Source organism: Tetrao urogallus, assembly GCF_951394365.1.
Source record: "Tetrao urogallus genome assembly, chromosome: 7".
Classification (NCBI taxonomy): domain Eukaryota; kingdom Metazoa; phylum Chordata; class Aves; order Galliformes; family Phasianidae; genus Tetrao; species Tetrao urogallus.
Genome location: NC_136820.1, coordinates 12,231,778 through 12,245,424, shown reverse-complemented (window position 1 = coordinate 12,245,424; position 13,647 = coordinate 12,231,778). Strand labels below are relative to the sequence as shown.

Here is a 13,647-nt window from a genome sequence, read left to right as displayed (position 1 = left end):
GGCTCACAGTGCCGCCACTCAGCGCCCTCCCTTTCCTGACCCGCCAATGCCCGGCGACGAAAGTCGTTTCTCCTCCGCGCGCGCGCTGCCACGCCTTCCCTTTCGTCACTCCGACTGGCCGCCGGGCCTCACCCCGCCCCTTTTAAATACCTGTCGCTTCGTGACAGGCCGTCACCGAGTTCCGGTTAGCAGGGCGACCGTGGCGATTGGCCAGTCCCTCCCCCCGGTCCCCTCCTTCTCCCGCAGCCCCGCCCCTGCCCCCGTAGCTCCTCCCGCGCCGGAGGGCGGCAATGTCAAACCGCCCGCGAGCCGACGGACGCTAGCCCGCGCGCGCCCGCCCCCTGCGCTCACGCGCACGCGCGGCCCCTTAGCACCGCTCCGGCGGCGGCCGCGCGCCCTCCGCCCCTCCCCGCTCCGTCGTCACCGCCCGCCCCTGGGCTGCCGAGGGCGGCGGCGGGAGGCAGAGCTCGGCGAGGCGAGGCGGCGGTGGCGGCGGGCGGCCCGCGAGGAGCGCGGCGGCAGCGGGCTGGCTCTGCCCCTTCCCTCCCTCCCCCCGCCCTTCCCTTCCCCCGCCCCTCCCTCCTCCCCGCGCGCGCCGGGCGGAGCGGCTGCGAGGGAGCCCCGGGCGCAACATGGCGGAGCACTCGGCCCCCGACAGCAAGCACAAGCCCGGCGCCGCCGCCAACTCCGTGGCGCCGCTCAACAGCCGCGGCGGGCCGGGGGGCGGCCTGTCGGGGGGCCTGTCGCAGCCGGCGGGCTGGCAGTCACTGCTCTCCTTCACCATCCTCTTCCTGGCCTGGCTGGCCGGCTTCAGCTCGCGCCTCTTCGCCGTCATCCGCTTCGAGAGCATCATCCACGAGTTCGACCCCTGGTGAGCGCCCACGGGGGAGGAGCGGGTGCTGGTCCCGTCAGCGCCGCCCCGTCCGGCCGCGGCGGCGGCGGGAGGCAGGGAAGGAAAGAGGGAGGGAAGGAGGGGGGGAGCGGGCCGTCGTGCGCGGGGCTCCGTCCTTCCCCGGCTCGGTCGGGGCGCGGTGGCAGTGACAGCGCCGTGCGAGGACGTGCCCGCGTCCCGACCGCGCTTATCCGCAACTTTGCGTGCGGCGCGGCGCGGCGGGAGGCTCGGGATAACGAGCGCCGTCTTTTCCATCCCAAGTCCCGTCTTGCAGAGCTGCTGCCACGCGAAGGAGGGAGGTGCTTTGTTTTGAAATCCGCGTTAAGATCATCGAAACCTGAAATTGTTGCTGCAACTACACCCCTTCTGCAAAGCGTGCGCTCCGCTGTGGCGGTCCAAAAGCACAACTTCCTCTTTTCTATGTGTGCGTGGTGGTTTTCCCCCCCTTCCCCCCGTCTCTCATGTAATCCATTCAGAAATCGTGGCACAGAACAGGCGGAGGGAACAAGGAATCGCTTTGTTTTTAAGCGTTGCACGAAGCAATCCGTGCTTTGTGATCTGAAAGCCAAATATCTGCAGAGCGCCGAGCAGTCGCCCAAAATTTAAGAGCTGTTTCTGCAAACGCGGAAGGGAGGAATGCAAACTCTTAATTAATAAAGTTAACAGCAGGGAGCACAGCTACATGCAGCTGCAGTGAGCATATAACCCCGGGGTCACATCCTGGGGAGCAGTTTTTAAGGCTCTTCTGATCTAAATCTAAGCAAAAATCAGTGGCAGAGGAAACTTGATACAAATGACGTCTTTGCACAACTTTATCTGGTTTCTGTAATCAGAAGGCTCATCCTTGGATGAATGAAAATTGCACAGCATTGGGTTGTGTAACTCGTCGCTAAACCTTGAAGGACATTAGGAACGTGCCAGGAGAGCTCAGTTTGTGGCCCTGGTGATGGCTGTGAAGATAACCTGCAGTGTGACGGGATGCACAGTCATCTTCCTGCGCGTGCAAACAGGGCACTGCTGCTGTGCTGTTGCACGGAGCTCTGCTCGTGGGGAGCCGCAAAGTTGACAGAACTCAGTGGTTTTAGTGCAGGTCTGTGGGAAGCAGAGAGATGTCGAGAGCATTGCCAGTGTCATGTTGCTGCACGCCAGGAACAGCGGAGGCAAATGCACTTAAGTTAATTAGTAGGAAAGAGAACCTAAAATGGTAGAAACTGGGGGGGAAAAGAAGTGTGTTCTCTATTGCAGCAGTGATATCGAAGGAGAAAGTGAACAGCGATGCTCCCAAATACTGCCGAGTAGTGAGGAATTAGTGTTTTTTTCACAGTCATAAGGATCTTAGAAACCTGAATCTGATGTGGGAAAAGCGCTCATGAAAAGAGATTAGCAGTGCCCTATTTTTATTTTTTTAACCACTTCTTTAGCAGATTGTGCAGGTGAACAGCTTTCCATTTCCCTTTAGGCGTCAGTGAAACAGTTCCATGTTATTTCCCATTCCTTTGGCTTTTTCTGTCAAGCCTGTATAGGGCGTACGCATCTGTTCTCTGTTATTTGTTTTGTGATGAGAGAAAGCTGTGGTCTGTGTGGTAAAATCAGGAGCATTAAGCGAATCTGTTAATCTTTGGAATGGAAAACATTGCCTCTGAGGTGTAGAAAGCTTTCTCCTTTACTTAGGAAATCCCTTTTCCCCTGCGCACATAAGAAACATAAGGAATCTAGGGTGGAAGCAAAGGGGGGCTTGCTTTGGGTTATCAGCAAGTTAACTGGATCAAATACTCTGTTATATCTAGCATGTGCTTCCAGTTAGTTTTCTGCTGGTAAGGTGAGGGTTTTATTGGAGGGGCTGGGGTGCTCTGTACAACTTGCTTCTGAGCCTTTCTTCAGGTGTCATTTCTTCCAGAAATGGCCCACTTGTATAGACAGCCTAGTGCAGTACAGAGGGCAGCATTTGCTTTTGATCTCCATTGCAATACAGCTCTCGTTTGAGGGAAAACAAGCTGGCATTTTGTTGTCACCATGCTGCCCTACGAACTTGTGGCCTGATTATCATTACTGGGATTACTGTTTTCTTTCATGCTGAATACCTCTTTCAAATAGCATTGCCACTCTATTTCCCATGCTTTGTTTACTCCCCATGCTTGAGCTGGTCCAGAGACTGTGAAAAACATGAGTAATTTGTGTCAGCTCCTAGGTTGGGAGCTGATGCGTGGAGTCAGTCACTGGGAGCTATTCTTGGCTATTGGCAAAGCCTTCAGCACTTCAGAATTTTGTTATCAGACCAAGAACTTGAAACTTGGGCAGTGGTTCCATTGTGCACTAGGGTAGACAGGTTTTCTGCCTAAAATTTAGTTCATGGGTTGGCTAGTCTGGCAGCTGGGTGAACCAAGAGCGTCATTTCTGTGCTATGCACTTCTGAGTGTGCAGTGAGGTGTGTTCATGAAAGTAAAGCTGTGCTCAACCCAGCTGTCCAGCTTCCTCCTTTCAGGTGCTGCCTTAAGTGCCACCGTGGCTGCCCAACCAAGGCAACCAGACTTACAGAATACCAGAACGGGCACTGTTTCACCCCTTACCTGCTGCTTTGCATCCAGTGTGCAACCCCAACCTGCTGCTACGTTATGTCACGTAGCCACTCATATCACACGTACTCATAGTAACCTCTATAAGCTGAGTGTGTATACATATGAGGCAGATAAATCTACTGATATGGTTGCATCTTGCCACACACTGGTACTGCTACTGACTAAAGCAGGAGCAACCTTTGGTGCATCCGTAGTCTTCAGTGAGTGCTATCAAAACAGCGCCATTCGTTCTGTTTGCACAGCTCTCACAGCTGTCACATGTGAGAAACGTATCTGAATCATTAATCGTATCCCATGGCATTAAGTCAAACTTTTGTCTTTCCTGAGAATTTTAACAGCTTTCTAAACAGTAGACTTGGAAACTCAGTCACCAGAGGAGTAAAAGAGCTGGTTGAAACTGGAATGCGGAAACTCTTGTGCCTGGGCACGAGACATCTTCACGTGTGCTGTGCAGCACCAGCGTGATCTTGTCAGCCAGGTTTGCCTCCTGCTTCCAGGCATGTTGTGTCCTACTGTCCTGCCAGCTCTGGTGCTGAACAGCACTGCAGCAAGCTTGTGCACATCTTTACCTCTTCCAACCTGGCACCACTGTTCAGTTCAAACCACCCTCTGTCACCAGGACAGCCGTTTTTTATCATACTTCACATAATTGTGAAGCTATGGGGAAGTATAGTTTGTATACACAATAGCGGTCTACTTTCTCATCACTGATACCATCAGCTGCTGTTAGCGGACTGTGGTGATTGGCAATAAATTGGCAAAAATAAGGGTAAGGCCAGTGCGATGGCATTTCATAGGTAGACAGGTTGAGGGAAATTAGGATTTTACCTTGAGCACAGACATGTTTCCCTTGGCTCAAGCGCTCTACACTTGAATTCTTGGGCAGTTAGGAACTTTTTATTAATGGAAACATAAATTAACACGTTTAACTAAAATATGAAAGCTTCATTAAAATCCAGGGTGTGACTCAAGTAAATGTGGAAGGTGTATAGAGCTGATCAAACACTGAAGTTTGTGTTGATGTACTGATTTCATTGGGAGAGAGCAAGGCTATAGGTTTGCACTGTAGTTTGCTGATCTGATTGGTTGCTTTTTGGAGTAGGAGTTCTGTCACCTACAGTGCAGTCCTGCTTTTTCCTTTGTGCTTACTGTGAAGCGCTCATGGCGAGCTGATTCAGTGAGGAAAACTGTCAAAATAGTGTAGCATTTTAGTTCTCCGAACCTGCCCACAATCAATTTTTATATTGCACTTTATTCTCTTTATTTTTGAGGAAGAACATGAGCGTGAGGAGAGAATGCAAATAGCAACTGATTTTACAGTATAAAATCAGGTTGGGAGAAAGGTGTGTACATGTAGAAACAGCATGTTAAGAGTGGAGCAACAAGAGTGACGAAAGAAAGGTAGGTAGCAGTGAAGGACGGAGCCTTAGACAAGTGTTCATAAGGGGGAAAAATTAGGTAAGGAGAATGATGATGTGCTTATAAAGTAGATAATCTCAGTTAACGTATTGCTCTGTCTGTAAGCTATGAGTGGATGTGGCCTACCCAGGTAATTCATCTGACTGCTGCTCACCTGCTGGTGGCTCTTCTTGCTGGGCAACCGGACAGCAAGTTGCACAGTAGATGTGTTGTTCTCGAGTGGTGGCAGACACCATCATCTCCAAACTGCTGCCATTCTGGACACTCTCACCCCATCCCGTAATCTTATGGGAGGTGAGCACATGATTGCAGATCTGTTTAGGAAACATTTCCCACCCTCTTAAACATTCTTTTCCCAATCACCTTCTTTTGTTTATAATCTTTGACAACTTCCAGACTTTGGGAAAACATCTGGTTCCAATTCACTGTGAATATTATTGGATTGATATATTGGATTGATTTTGAGATGCTGGAAAATGTCAAGATATTATTGTTAAAAACTTATATTTTCGTCATTCACAAGCCTTTAGATCGTATGAAATGAGAAATATTCTGTTTCCATTTGATCGGAATATATTTCAAAATTCTGTCAGCATAGGAGGGCCATTGGATTTTAGCACTTTCTAGATTGAGAGATGCATCTCTGCATGTCCAGGGACTTGAACAGCCTTTCCACGTTTAGATACTTGGCCATTTGGAATCAACCTTTTCAAGAAGGTTTATATGGTACCAAGTCAAGAAGATGTGAAATTGAGTGTATTGGACTTTTCTGCTGCTTAGGAAATTGCAGAAAGTGGTTAAGTATTAGAAATTCAATGGAAGGAGTACAGTCTGACAGACACCTTGGGCAAAGTTGCAAGTGTAACAGAGAGACGCTGAGTGGGAAGGCTCAAAGTTTATCAGGCTGTAGGCCAAAGAGGCTAAAAGCAGTTCCCCTTGTGGTTTTGAAGTGTCTGGCATTCATGTAAGAATCAAAGCTCTGTTCCATTTCTCCTGTCGTTTTCCATCACATTTACTGTTGGTATAGTTTCTTTCTTCACTAGCCCAACTTTTAATAGGGTAGAAAGCTTCACATGCTTGCAATAATGGGGTTATGGATGAGAAGGTAAGAGGAACAGCACTGATAAAATGCAGAGGGAATGTGCGGAGAGACTGTCTTTACAGCATCTCCTGGAAAACATGGGAGATGAGACAGAGTGCTTGCACAGTGCCCACCCTTCTATTGATTGGTGGAATGAAACTTGAGGAGCAAAATGTATCAGGATGGTTTTGTAGGCTGGGTTAAACTGAACCAACAAGTTTAGCTTTTAATAGTGTGATTATTTTTTTATAAAATAGTCTGTAAAAATGCTTTATCTAGTCAGGTGTTATGGAGTGACTGCTATGATGAAAATCCTTGAATGGACTTCTCTTAGCAGGTATTCTATTACTTGAGCAGCTTAATATGTTCTGTTTTTTAAACGGAAAGTTGATTTCATTACAGAAGGTCAAAGGTTGTTTTTAAAGGTTTCCTTTTGCTTCCTATCATAATTCTAACAGCCCTTGGTGTTGGCAAAAAGTAATCCTAACTCTCATGTTTTAAATCTGACTCAGGTTGAATTTGAGGTGTGGATTTGTGGAGGCAGGTTCAGACAGCAAAGTTAGCAGGAAAATTTGAAATCCCATAGGTACTTAAAAATAGGCTGGGGGTAGATGTGTTTGAATGTCTTTACTGTTCCACAAGCATCTCCCGATGCAGACAGGTTCTTTCCCATTTAATGGATGTCTGTGGACGTGCTGCAGAAAGTTTCCTGCTTAATTCTTGAAAATTCTGTTCTTGCAAGCACTTTGAGGTACATTCACACTGACATTTAGCACCAGTCCTCAGGGCTTCCTTCTACTTAGCAGAGTTGGCAAAGCCGCTGCTTTTGCAACCTGTGCTCTGTAGTGGGGCATGCACGCATTTTTTTATTGCTATTGTAAAGTCCTCTAGTGAAACTTGTAGCCATCAGATTTACCACGTGCTTGAAGAGCAAAGTGAACTTGGGACAAGTAAGAAGTGGGACTATTACTGTAGTCTTTCTGTGTTTTATATCTGCAGCATGTCCAACAGACTCATTTTCAGCCATACGGCTGAGCAGAGCTTATGATCTTTATCTGAACTGTTGCTGGGAATCAAGCTGAGATGTTCTTAGTGTTAGTAGCTGATAGGTCTGGGTTTGAGAAGTACCACTACACGGACCCTAGCATTACACGCATTACACCGCACCTTACAGGAGCTGAAACGGCTGAAGGAATTAATTTACAGACGTGGATACAAACAGAACAGTTCGGCTTCCTTATTTCTCTTATGGCAGCTTTCCCTCTGTAAAAGCTCCTATGGCATATGGAAAATGGAGTTCTTCCTACACTTCAGAATTCCTGCTATTAAGTGAGGCAATATCCCTGTGCTTTAGCAGAAGAAATGGTCTCTTTTCATCAAGAAGTAACTGGGTACTTGTGCATGAGAGCTTCATAGAGCAGAAAGTGGCATTTAAGGTGTATATTTGGTGTGGGAGACCCAAGTCCACTGTCAGATCTTATTTTTTTAAAGAGCTTGTCTGATAGAAATGACTAGAGTATGTGCACTGTGATGAGAATTATTCCTGGGTGTTACTCATACCACATTCTACAGCATTTTGTTTACATGGTTCAAGTTAGTTTGTTAGTTAAAGAGCTTTTCAGAGTTCTGTTCAGCTGATAATCCATGGAGATAGAATTGCAATGCACCTTTGCAAAAAGGTTCCTCACTGAAAACCAACAAACAAAATCCTCAGGATACAGTATTGCCACCGGGGATTTGAGTTTAGTTTGTGGATTTTTGGTGGCGTTCTTAATAGAATCGCTGCTTTACATAGTATTATTTGCATTTGTTCAGAAAAGTGGCTCACTGAATGCATCTCATTCATTGGTACTATCTGTCCTGTTTGAATGGTAAATGATTTCTGAAGAAAGGAAAAATAGCATGTCGTTATGTCATTTTAAACTGTTCTAGCATATGTGGCTGGGCAACCTACATTATGTGACTTTTTTTAGTCTCCACTGAATTGCCAATTTTTTTTTTTTTTTCCCAGTTATTATTCTATAAATTGTAGCTTACTTCTTTAGCTCCAAGGAATATGTTGTTTTGTTGTCTTTGTTTTGGTTTTTATTCAGTCTTCACAATAGAGGCATATTTGAAGGAAAAAGGAGTGAGAAGGACCTGCTTGATTACAGAGTTGATCAGAAAGACCACATTTTGGCCTGAATGCTTGCCTGCTACAAGCAGAGGATTTCAAAATATGGCAGTGCATACTGCTGAGGCAGAAGCAAAACAACTGAACAAGCCTACTTGTCCTAAATACCTTTCTGCATGTCTTCTGCACCAGCTCTTATTTTTGTCTCTTGCGTGTCTTGAATGTCCTTCCTTCCTATTCTAAATTTATCACAAACTCATTGGAAAGTTCAGCTGAATAACTTGGAATTTTGTAAATATTGTTTCAAGTGCATATCTTGGAAAAGACAGTTTCATTTTCACAACTGTAACTTTTTAAGTTCATCATTTGGCTATTAAAGGCCTTCCAAAGTGCCTTTAGTTTTTTCACTGGCAGTAGATAAAATGCCTTGAAGTTGCAATTCTTCTCATTTAGAAAGTCAGTGAAACAAAATTGGAGCTTTGGCATTATATTGATGTTAACGGTGGAAGTAAATGGGTATCTCTTTGGCTTGCTTTACTGTAGAATAAAGATCATTAAAGCCAATGCAGTGCTTGAGTTTTCTAAAAAGCAGTGTAATGCTACAGTACTCTGTTTTATCTTATACAGGTAACTAGAATGATTTATCCAACCTCAAATGTCTGAAGTAATATTTGAAAAAAGCTGTTGCATATGTCTCACAATTTATTCTGCACTGTAGCAGTTTTAATCTTTCATTTGCCAAGTAGAAAATAGATTTTGACACTAAAGAGACTAAGTTAAATATTTGTGACAGTGTCTTAATTTGTGATGTCTCAGGTCAGCATCATTCTTCTGCTGGTAATGACAAATGTAAGTGTTCTGCTATGGCTAAACACGTTTAGGAGCCAAAGAACCTGTAGCGCTTTAATCTTGTAATGCACTGCTTCTTTACCAGTGTTCCTTGCATCTTCCTAAAGGAGAGCCTGATTTTTATTGTGAGTGGTTTGGATGGCCCTATTAGCATCTAAGCAGGTGGAGTTCCTGAAGTTGCCATCATCTGTTGGACATTTCTTGGTTTAATTTCTTGTCTAGCATGCTAATAAAGCAACTGACAGGAATCTGGTAAGTGCAGGTGTCAGGGAATGTGGCTGGATGCAGGAAGAGGGAAACTCCCCTTTCCAGTGGCAGTGAGCTGCTGTATTGTCACAGCTGCTATCCTCCTTTGGCCACAGGTATCCCTGAGTTCCCTGACCAACAAGCAGTGAGCATATCAACAGTTCCTGCTAAAGCTCTTCGACTGCGCTGTTTAAATGTTCCACCGGAGCTAAGGTTGCTGTTGGTTGGATGGTTACACAGGATGTTGGACACCTAGATCAGAGCCCCTTTTCTGAATTAGCAAGGCTTTGTTGTTTTGATTTTTTTTTTTTTTTCAATCTTCACAATAGAGGCATATTTGAAGGAAAAAGGAGTGAGAAAGACTTGCTTGATTACAGGGTTGATCAGGCTCTAGGCACTGTCTTCTGATTTAAATGTGCATTTGCGGAGAGTTGAGAGGGCATCCTGTCTGCTGGGGATTGAAGTGTGGAAAGGCCCGGAACAGGCCAACTTAATTCATCTCTGGAGAGCGAGTAAAGAGAAGATTTAGTATGATTTGACCTCAGAACCATCTCCTGAGAATTTCCTGACAACTTTCACATATCCACTACCATATACTCTTTTCTTCCCTGCCTGAACCGCAGCTGATCCTTTTGCTTTAGTGTCCCACTTACCCTGTTCTGTTTCATGTGCAACCAGTTGTTCATTCTACCTTAACCCCGTTTACAGGGCAGTGAGGGAGAAGGGCAAGAGATGGCACATCAAGTCAGGGCCTGTCACTTAATAAAGTGACATTAGAAGCTAAACCCAACTCTTTTACTGTTCAATAATATAGGACAGAAGGGATATAACCAGCAAATAGTACATTACTGTAGCCAGCCTGTCAAGGAGGTGATGTGTTTTGGAACGTGCTTCTGGGCATGTGATAGAAAGATGGATACAGTCTGAATATTTCTGTGATAGCATTTGTGCTAGAAAGGCATCACAGCTTCAAAGAGTGTCTGTAATTTTAAAGCCTCTCTCATTTTAAAACTATTGCCCCACATCCATTTCTTCTTGCTTTTAAGGGCACCTTCTAGGTCACATTTTAAACAAGAATTGGATTTGGCTGGTTATCTAAAGCAAGAAAAGAGCACAGTCAAGTAAGTTAATAGTTACAGTATAGTGAGACAAAAGAATAGTAGAAATCAGTCATGTAATGAGACAAACATGCAACTTTAATTTCACATTGTATGTAGCAGGAATTTAATATTAATTATAAATACTCTCTTAACTGCTAAGCACTGTAGTACTCTTAATCTGTAATGCTTCTGTGAAGTTACCTAATAAAAAGCAAATCATGTTTTATTATCATACTTCTATGATTCCTGTGCATAGCCTTTAAAGAAATAGTGGTAACTGTTAGGTGCAGTTGTTAACATGTTGAATGAAATTCAGTGAAAACTCACATTTTTGTTTTTAGACTTACTGGAAACAGTATGAAAGATATAAAATAGATGTAGAGGAGAAGTAAATTTAAATTCTTCTTGCCACACTCCTGACAATAAATCTGACAGTGAATATGGATCAGGAATGCAAAATACAGTTTGAAAGATAAATTCCTATCTGTCTATTGCAGAGAAGGATAAAGACCACTTTCTATTGTCTGCTTTCTTGGTCTTTGCTTATCTTATTGGTAACCTCCTGTTTCCACTCTGATTTCCTTCAGCATAAGAATATCTGTGTAGTCACTCTGCAAAGAGTTGGAATGGTTTCTGCCCTCATCTAGAGGCTGCCATCCTTTGTGCTGGTCTGTGTTAATGGAGTATGGAGTGCTTCTAATCTGCTTCAGGAAAAAAAAAAAAAAATCAGGTGAAATTGTTTAAATCATCTTTAGAGCAGTATGCTTTTAGCTGTGATTCAAGCTAATTATCTGATTTGGGCAGTGGAGCAGATGAAGAGCACTCCTGCATGACTTTTAACTAGCGAAGCTCAGTTGAAGGATAACTGCCACAGTTAATTTTGGGCGTGTAATTAGTGCAAGGCATTCTAGAGTTGTGCATTGCCTTTTTACCCTTCTTTGCTCATTTGCAGTTTGGACTACGTTCATGCCTTTTTCTTTTCAGCTTGTTCAATTAGGGCATAATTAAATTTATCTCTAGGTTTCTCCAGATGGTGGACATACAGCTGAGTTTGGTCTGCAGGTACCTATGTCTATCTGTCTAATGCAACATTTGTTTACTGTTGTCACATCACTGAGGTACACTGAATTTAAGCAGACATGTATAGAGTTAAATAAAATTAGGTCTCTTACTCTGACCTCAGTCAGAGAGACTGGACTGAAGTTGCTCAAGGTAAGATAGCATCAGAGCAGAACCACACTTTCTTTGTCTTATCCACTCTAAAATATTAATTTTTATTTTTGCAATATCCATTGTTGTAGAAGTCAGTGAGACAATATTGCAACAGATAAAGCTGAATAGGTGTGCTATGAAAGGTCCAGCTTGAACTAAACTGAACAATAACCAGAAAGGACAGCTGAAAAAAAAAAAAAAAGCATAGTCAGGGAATTCAGGTAACTAAGAATTGATTGCAGTAAGAGGAATAGTAGATGTATTAAGAGATGTACTAAAGAGTAAGTTTTAAGGGAATAGTATATCGGTTGAAAGTCGGTTGAAAGGTTGCCTTTTTTTAACTTGCTAAACTGAGTTAGGCTGCTGATGTGCAACCATAACACCTCAGATTATTTCGGGTTTTTTTGAGTTGACAAAATATATTGGCACAACTGCTACAAGGAAGTTAAAGTAACCTTAGAGGCTGAGCCTCTCTCTGAGAATCTTGTTTACTTCTAAACTTACCTTGAATTTTATAGAGTAGAAAGAATCTGCCAGGTCACCTTGGATCCAGCCTGGCTTTCCCTATTTTCACTATTTCACTTACAGGAAAGTGATCATGAAGTTAGTTCAACTACTCTTTGGTTTAGGTACTTGTATAATCAATGAATATAAAGCTGTTATAATTATGAAATAAACAAGAGAGTTTGGCAAAGCAGAATATAATAATAAAAAGAGAATAGATAGAATGCTTACTCGCATGCTGGGCTCGCTGCAAAACTCCAGACAGAGGATCTCCAGAAGAGACCCTTCCCCACTGGTAGTCAGCCCTTAAATGGGTCTAGGAGAGGTGCAGCCAGGCTCCACCCCTTCCATCACACAGCTGAATTGCCTTCACCTGTGCTCCATGGCTGACTCAGTGCTCACCTCAGGTGGTCAATCAGAGGTTCAGGCCGTGGTTCAGCAGTTCCCATACACTATTACTTCCATAACTGCCACTGTGTTGTAGTGCAGAGATTACTTTACTATGTAATAAAGATTGACTGTGAGAGATACTCTTAAACAGTTAAAATATTCTTAAAGTAGCCATCCTTTATTTTATTCTGCATATCAAACTATTACAGAAATTAGCCTTCTTTTCTGAGTATGTATTAGATCTCACTGCAAAAGAGCATCGCTTCAGTAAGAGTCCACTACATCTGTTTAGATGTGAAATGTTCCTTTGTTCTGTACTAGAAGACCATGAAGAGTGTCCTGTGAGCTAGCTATCTTCTCTGTTCCCAGTTATTCCTGGTGAAATAGTCCTGTTCAGCATATTGATTTTTTGTGTCACATTTCTCAAGGAAATAATATTTTAGTTCTCAAAGTTTATTATTTAGCTGATTGCCTTTTGAATTCCTTTCTGCCACCCAGATCCTCATGTACCAGCCTCTAATCTGGAAGTTCGTAAATTTAAGCAGCCTTTGTCGTATTAAAAGCTTGCTTCATTTGGAAGAACTATCCTTAAACATGTTCTTGAACTTGGTGCAAAGCTTTCAGAGCTGCAGGATGCAAGGCTAATGCACTACAAAGTAACCCAGTACTGCTCAGGGGGAAAATAAACAAAAACATAACTCTAGTGCCTTTCTAGTTTTGAGAGCTAGTGTTGTATTGAGCAGAGAAGTCTCTTAAGCAGGTGTTACTGTCAGAATGAACATCACCATCAGCATTGATATCAGTCATAGCATGCTATCTGCAATGAGGTGTTTGTCCAGTAGAGAAGAAGAAACATATTCAAATGTGCCCTGTAGTAATTTTGAATGATTCTGTTTAAATAATCATCAAAACCTTTGGGAATTCTGACAGTCTGAGGAAAAAATGGAATCATCACTTTCTTATTAGGTTTAACATTTTTGAAATGTTATGAAAGGCTTCTCTAGCAAAGTATAACTTCTTGTGTTAAAACTAACTCTTTGCTTAATAATTTGCCTTTAGACATGGAATAATTCAAAAGCAAGACTGAAAAAAGGTCATAAAAAAGCTTTATAGGCATCAGAGGAAGCGTCTGAAACTGTAGAAAGGGACCCACATGCTACAGTGATGATGGGATGCATATTGTGGCTTCGTATGCAGTATATTGTGTGAAAAGTATAAGGAGTGGTCATGGAATGCTTTCAAAAGCTTGCAGTTAATTAGCAAAA

General features: G+C 43.6%; 1 protein-coding gene across 1 annotated transcript in view; it reads left to right on the top strand.

Moving 5' to 3' along the window:
• Window positions 1–632: 632 nt before the first annotated feature.
• Window positions 633–13,647, top strand: part of STT3B (STT3 oligosaccharyltransferase complex catalytic subunit B) — a gene marked incomplete at both ends in the record, with an annotated part of 47,756 nt that continues 34,741 nt past the window's right edge. Inside the window, one exon of the mRNA XM_079538322.1 lies at window positions 633–871. Within this exon, the coding sequence (XP_079394448.1) occupies window positions 633–871 (239 nt within the window). The remainder of the gene's footprint in view (window positions 872–13,647) is intronic.